At 50.0% G+C, this 7,447-nt stretch overlaps 1 protein-coding gene across 1 annotated transcript; it reads right to left on the bottom strand.

Moving 5' to 3' along the window:
- Nucleotides 1–711: 711 nt before the first annotated feature.
- Nucleotides 712–6,821, bottom strand: CNGA2 (cyclic nucleotide gated channel subunit alpha 2). The gene is made up of 6 exons (XM_026487539.3): nt 6,712–6,821; nt 6,400–6,492; nt 5,586–5,756; nt 4,376–4,483; nt 2,458–2,564; nt 712–2,117 (listed from the first exon to the last, which is right to left on the bottom strand). Exons 1-6 carry the CDS (start codon nt 6,819–6,821, stop codon nt 712–714), a joined length of 1,995 nt encoding a protein of 664 aa, XP_026343324.1.
- Between the last annotated feature and the right edge of the window lie 626 nt (nt 6,822–7,447).

The raw sequence follows: 7,447 nt of genomic DNA on the forward strand, positions 1-7,447 counted from the left end.
CCTTGTTCATCACTCCCTGCTCTGGAATGGACCAGGAACCAAGAAAATAATCATCTCTCTGGTCTAGAGAAGACTACAGAGACCTCACTCCCGGCTAGCAACAGTCAGATGGATGAACAGAGCAGAACCTGGAGTGCCTGATAGAGAGGCAGCCCTGAGTGAGCACGCTTTTACCTGCCAACCTCCTTTCATGCCTTGGGAGACAGACACAGTACCTATGCTAACTGTCTGCAGTCATTTCTTGAACTGCATACATGTGCAGGGAAATAGGGATATTCAGAACACATATTAGAAAAGCAAGGACCAGAGCCAAGTGGGAAGCAGCTATGTGTAAAAGAGCTTGGAGAGAAGGCAGAACTGCAGTAGGGTGCACAGTGTCCTGCAGATGGGCTTCTTCAGAGCAGATCATTGTCCAGGCTCTCAGCCGCAAGAAAGGCCCCTTGAAGATAATTCAGCTGCTCATCTCTTCTTTCCTTGTATTTGGACAGGCTGAAGCTCCTGAAAGCTGAGCCAATATGGTCTGCACTGTGCATAAGCTTGGTTATTAGCTGGACTTGGAGGAGGACTTCTAGATGATTGAGCCAAAAACCTAGGACAGAAAAGCTCCAAGGAGAATTCAAGAGGGTAATGCATACAAATACGGACACCTGCACAGCTCTTCTAGTTCCTGGGGTCAAGGCCAAGGCTGGGAAGGCAGTTGAGCCCAAGCCCTTACGGCTCATCAGCAGCAGCTGGCTCAGGGCTGTTCATCCCGTCTGACAGGTAATCATCCTCATTGTTCTGCTTCATCTTGGTTTCCAGAACTGTAATGCGCTGCTTGAGTTTCTGCTGGGCTCCTGTGTACTCAGCCAGCAGGCGGCCGAAGCGAGTGTACAGGGTCTCCATATTGGTCTCCAGCTGCTCTAGCTTCTCCTGCACATCTACTTCCATGCTGGCTGCCACCTCATTCTCATCCAGCAGCCCCTCCTTCATCAGGATCTCCCGGCCCCTCTCCTCCAAGACCTTCTTGGCATCGGGGTACTCAGTCACAGCTTCCATAAGATCATCCTTGGACAAGCAAAACAGATCTGAGTAACCAAGGCTACGGATATTGGCTGTGCGTCTATTGCCCATTTTGCTGCCCTTAATGTTAAGGATACTGATCTCTCCAAAGCAACTCCCAGCCGAGAGCAGGGCATATTGAGTAACACCATCATCAGCCACTACTGCCAATTTGCCTTCCTTGATTATGTACATTTCCTTGCCAATATCCCCCTTGCGGCAAATGTAATCTCCAGGGCTGAAGACCTGAGGACGGAGCTTCAATACCAGCTCCACCAGCAGGCCAGCCTCACAATCCTGGAAGATGCGCACTTTTTTGAGTGTGGACAGATGTACATTGATGGCTATCTCAGCCCTCAGCTTGGCTGGCAAGTTCTTGAGAACTTCCCGCTCATCCACACTCTTCTTATTGGTCCACAGGTAGTCAAACCATTTAATGACCTTGGCTTCCATCTCCTTGCTGACCTTTCGGAACTGCATGTAATGTTTGACAGCATCAATCTTGGCCTGGAATTCAGCCCGGGTGGCATTCATGTTGGAGATCATGGAGCCCACATTTCCCACAATGGTGGCAAAGATGAGGACACCAATCAGGAAGTCAAAGATGACAAATAAGTACTCTTCATCCTTTACAGGGGGTGGCGTCTCCCCAATGGTGGTGAGTGTCAGGGTAGACCAGTAAAGGCAGTAGATGTATTCCCTAGCCAGGTAGCCATACTCAGGATCAGTGATGTTGGGATAAACCCAGGTGTCAACCCCAAAGCCAATGGACTTGGAGATGGCATAGTAAATGCAGGCATTCCAGTGAATGATGACCAAGATGTAGAGGACCAGGTTGCTGATTCGGAAGATGTTGGGGTAGCTGGTGCGTGTCTCAGTACGGTCGAAGAATTCAAACATGCGGGCGAAGTGTAGTAGGCGGTTAAAGCGCAGCTCAGGGCTGTGGATGCCCACAGCAAAATAGATCAAGTCCGTGGGAATGATAGAAGCCACATCCAGCTTGAACTGCAGGGTGTGGATATAGTTGTCCCGCAACTTCTTAGGATCTTTGACCAGCAACCCCTGCTCCAGAAAACCTAGTAGAGATGCAAACCAGTACATCAGCTCTGCCCTCAGGCCTGTCCCCCACAATAGGCTAAGAGCTAAGAAATTGCACATTCAGCCCTCCTTCCCAAGTAGAGGTATAGGAAACTCACATAGAAGAGCTGGCCTGAAGAACCCTAAAAGATGACCCCCCAGTCTGAACCTCACTAAGCACATGGGGACTGTGAGGTTCAAAGAGGAGGGGACACCAACACAAGTCCCATCTAGGCAGTTGAGTCTAACACTGTGTCAAGAGGGCTTCTTAAACTGTGGACTCAGGACTTTGGACCTATGGGTCATGCTCCTGCGTATGCATCCCAGTTGCTCACTTACCTGTGCGCAGTCGGATGAAGAGGTCTGTGATATACACTACATCTGAGAAGTAGTCCAGCACCAGCCACACTAAGTAGTAGCCTTTCTGTAGGTCACTGAAGCAGGCTCTGCAGGAAGACAGGATGAGATTTCACCCTCAAAGTCAGCCAATGCCCTCTGGAGGCCTCAAACTGAGTGCCCACTGAGCACAGGGCTTGGGATGGCTACCAGGGACACTGACCAATTGCAGTCAGTTTAATGTCATGAAGAAACTTATTGACAAGCAACTTCTACTCCAATCCTTATTAATACATAGACAGACTTAAATAGACATCCACACTGACCATTATTTGTCTCTCATCCACTGGACTATGAGTACCAAGAAGGCAGAGGCCACCTCTTAGTCATTACTGCATGCCCTATGCTCTAGCCCAGAGCACCAGGATTTGACAGGTGTGAGTTGAATGAAAAATTAGTCATTGGGAGTATGAACTATAAGACACAGCTGAATAGCCTCCATGTTCATCTCTGCAACATATACCTCTTGAGAACCCAACATAGACCACTGGCCAATCCAGGTGAGAGAAAATAGTAGCTGGACTTAGTCGAGAGGCAGTGGGAATGAAGAGAGGTTGGAGGCTGCAGGAGTTTTAGGAGGAATTGGCAAGACTTGGTGACTGAATGGGTAAGGACCTAAAGAAGGAACCAAATAGGAGATAGAACCCTAGACGATGACCCAGTGAATGTACTAGTCAAAGGGAAGAACAGTTAATTCTGACTACTTGGTCACATTTCAAATAAAATCCAAGCCCTCTCCACTGGTCCACAAAGCCTACAGAACAGTCCCGTGCCTGCCTGATGTTCACTTGAAGTCCTCCAGCCACAGTAGTCCATCCTAGGACAAGGTCTTAGCATTTGTTCCTCCTTCCCAGAATGTTCCTTTCACCAGCCTCAGGCATCTAAATAACTGATTCCCTCTCACCATCCAGGTCTCACCTAAGGTGTCACCTTCTCAGAGAGGTTTACACTGACTGCCCTTTCTCTAGTAGCTTCCTGCCTCAAGTCCCTTGGGCATTTGTTTTGTTCTTGTTTATTGCCAGTGTCTCCCACTAGCCTGAGAGTTCCAAGAGAGCAGAGACCATGAGTGTCTTGTTCACCATATTATCCCCAGCACTTAGCACAGAGCCTGGCATCCAGTGGATGCTCAGTCAAACCCTTGCTGAATGAATAACTGAAGTGGGGGATGGGGTGGGGTGGGAAATGATGTCAAGGAAAGCTACCTGTAGAAAGTGGCTTTGGAACTGAAACTGTAAGAAGAATCTCCATAAGCTAAAAATGGGGAAAGGGAATTTTCTCTTGAGGAAACAGCATGTTATGGTCCAAGAGTAGTGAGTGCTGGGGTTGGGGTATGTCCAGAAGGTGGAACTAGAGAGAAGGCCAGGTCCAGAGGGCATTGAAGCCTACTCTGAGGGCTTCAACTTCATCCTGTGAGCAATGGGGGGGGGGGTGCAATTGAAGGGTTTGTGAGGAGGAACTGACATAATCAGATCCCATTTTCTACCAACCACACTAGTTTCAAGTGTGAAGGATGAATTGGAGGGGGAAAGAATGCCTACAAGAAATGGGTGCAAGGCTATTGTAGTTGTCCCAGGGAGAGAGGAGGGTGGCTTTACCCAGGACAGTATTGGTGTAGATGGAGAAGTAGGAACAGATACCAGGGAAGGATAGACTTGAAGTTGTGGCAATATATTAAGTTGGGAAATAGGGGGCATTGGGGGTTAATAGGGCAGAGGCAGGTGTCATTGGCAAGCAGGGAATTCAGAAAGAAGGCTGGGTTGGGTGAGCTCTGTATCCACAGCTGGGACTGGTGTACTCTCAACCCCAAGGCCTGTTGACCGGGATGATTTGGCCACCCCCTCCCAGAACCCTCCCTGCTCACCTGGCCACCAGCAGGCACCAGTTGTAGAGGACAGGCATAGCAATGACAAATAGCCAGCGATAGTACCAGTCCCCAGCTGGATCCAAGACAAATAGTTCAAATTTCTTCCTGAGGAGACAGGCAGAAGCCAGACTTGGGGACTAGGTCCTCAGTGTGGCAGCACCTCAGTTCCCAGAGGCCAGGGGTCCTTTAAAAAGTGATGCTTAAGAGGATGTAAGGGGTAAGGACTGGGTTGGCTCAGGGCCCCATTTTCAGGGAGCCACAAATTGGTACTGGGCATTGGAGTAGAGCTAAGATGGGCAAGGGTCACCCCTCTTCCTATTTTAACCCCACATAGACCCATTGGTTTCCATGCCTTGTGGAAGCCCCTTGCCCAGAGAGCAGGGGATGGCAAGGGGCAGTATTTTCATTGGGGTGGGCCTCAGGGCCTGAGAAGGAACTTCCACAGGATGGTAATAAGGGCTCAGGGCTTGTTCCCATATCCTTCCTGGGAAGAGAGAGGAACTCCAAGAAAGTGAGTGCCACGTGCTTCCTGCCCACCCCACCCTCCCTGTTTGGTCCCTGGCCTCCAGCTCTCAAATCATTTTCCCATATGCTATATCCTATCTTGGCAAAAGCTCTTTTCCTCCACTGGCTAGAAGTGGGGAATGTCGGCTTGGCCAGACATCCCCAGTCGCCAACTCATTCCTCAAAGAACAGACCTTCCAGTGCCACCTTCTCCACCCTCCCCACAGTTGTTTCCAGGCCTTCCCCAGCAAGCCAGCCCCCAGTATGGCCTCCTCAAAGGCCCACCTCTGTACTGACATTGGTGCTGGTGTGGGCATACTCTCAGCAGCACTCCCTAATTGTATCCTCCTCTGTATTTACTGACTGCTAGAACCAAGATGGGGCTGGCACACATCCAGGTGCCCTTGCTGTTTGCTTCTTGATCAGCAAGAGGACATCTGGCAAGAGGCAGCTAGGGGGAAAAAAGCCACCAGGTGTTCCCATGGCAATTGGCCCCTGGATGTTGGAAAGGCTGTGAACAGGGACAATGGAAATGTGCTAGAGTTAAAACCATAGCAGGTCTCCCCTGCCAACCCCTTTCCCTGCCATGTCAGGGCTTGGTATAGACCCCAGTCTTCCTCTGGCAGTGGCATAAGAAACCCCACCAAACCCTACAATTGCATGCTTGAGAGTCCTGCTAATCCTACAAGCTGGACAGCTATACTTGGTGCCCTTGCCCTCGCCGTCCTTGTCGCCTTTGCCATCCCCTTGCTGTGTTGTCACGGTCTGGAGCTCAGGCCCACGGAAACGCTCCAGGAATGAGTCAGGTCGAGGTTCCTCCTCACGGAAATTCTTGTTGGCCCAGTCTCTGATGATCCCCACCAGGCGGACAATCCTAGAGATGAGAATCAACATGAGACAGAGAGGAGAATCATGCTGTTCAGAAAGGATGTGGACCCAAGGGCTCACTATCTGGTTAGGGAGATGGAGAAGGGACCTTGGAAACAAGCCAGTCTATGATGTCTCCCAGGCTAAGTGTTGGGATGGGGGCCAGCACCAAGGGCAAGGCGCTGGAGTTCAGGTATGACTCTGAATGTAGCCTGAGGGACAAGGGATTGCTCTGGGAAGACTTCCCGTCAGAGGCGCTATCTCAGTTGATTGTGGAGAACAAATAGTGGTCTCCAGGGCAACATAAAGGTTGTGCTAATGGAGGACAGTCCAGGAGGAAGATTGGTCCAGGCTTACTGATTTCCCTGTGGAGCCTATGACTCTGGGCTGTAGACCTCAAAACCCTCTACCTAGACCCCTTTGCTGGGAAGGATTCCTTCCCCCCTCCCAATGCTGAGACACGCAACTCTGAAGGCAATACTCCACTGACCACTCCCAGCTTGCTCACAGGACCCTCCTCAGGAGAAAAATGCTTCCCAGGGGTCTTAGCAGAAAGGCTCAGTGGGACTGAGAGAAGGTGAGTTATGGTAGCCACTCTGACAGGCCCCATGTGCAGAAACAGGTAGCAGGAAGGCAGTGGTGGAACCCACCTGCGGAAGCCACCCCTCCCCCGCTGGGGGGCATCCATCTCCGCCAGCCTCTGCAGTTCTGAGGAGGTGTCATCATCGACTGCGGACTGTGGCCTGTAAAGGAAGGAGCAGAGCTGACCAGGGTTTCTCTGGGCATACCTTGTCTCCTATCAGCACTTTTCTCTCCTGGGAGGTGCCTAGAAATCCCATAGTCCCTTTTTAGAGGGTATCCTTAAGCCAAAAGATGGTTTGCTCTGTGATAATGAGGCAGAGCTGGGAGAAAATAGAAGCCTCCAGGCCACCTCTGAAATGATCCAGTCTCAACAGACTCACCTGCTGCTGCTCCTGTGGTCATCTTTGCCATTGGCCTTGATGGCAGGAGGTGCGTGGTGGTTGTGGTTATTGGCTGGGGAACTCTTCACACCATTGGATTTTTCTGTCATCCTCCATGTACAACCAGTATCTTCACCTGCCAGGGAGATGGCCAAGAGGAAGGTCACAGAGGATCTTGGGTACCATATAAGGCAGAGGAAGTACCAGGCCTAAGTATCAGGCTCTAAACACCAAGAAGATGAAGGTGTTGTCTCCACTCTGCCAGGTAATTTAAAAGGCAAACAACACTAAATTACAAAATGTGCTTATTTTTCTTTCACCCCAGTGAATTTCCTGACATATGAACTATCAAAGCTAAAACAAAATAAAGTGTATTTAAAAACACAAAAACAAAACACCTGTCTAAGACAGTGCACCTCGGCGGCACAGTCAGTTAGTTGAGCATCCAACTCTTAGTTTGGGCTCTGGTTGTGACCTTGGGGTCTTGAGATTGAGCCCAGAGTTGGGCTCCATGCTCAGCGTGGAGTCTGCTTGAGATTCTCTCTCCCTCTCCCTGCCCCTCCCACTTGTGTGCTCTCTCTCTCAAATAAATAAATAAATAAATAAATAAATAAATAAATAAATAAATCAATCTTTAAAAAACTGTCTAAGACATCTTCTGGTGCCCTGGCTTTTCAGATGCCCGGCACATGCTTAGGCTGCTGAGCACCTCCAAACCAGCCACTGCCCCCAAACT

This window comes from Ursus arctos, chromosome X (genome assembly GCF_023065955.2).
Source record: "Ursus arctos isolate Adak ecotype North America chromosome X, UrsArc2.0, whole genome shotgun sequence".
In the NCBI taxonomy this organism is placed as follows: domain Eukaryota; kingdom Metazoa; phylum Chordata; class Mammalia; order Carnivora; family Ursidae; genus Ursus; species Ursus arctos.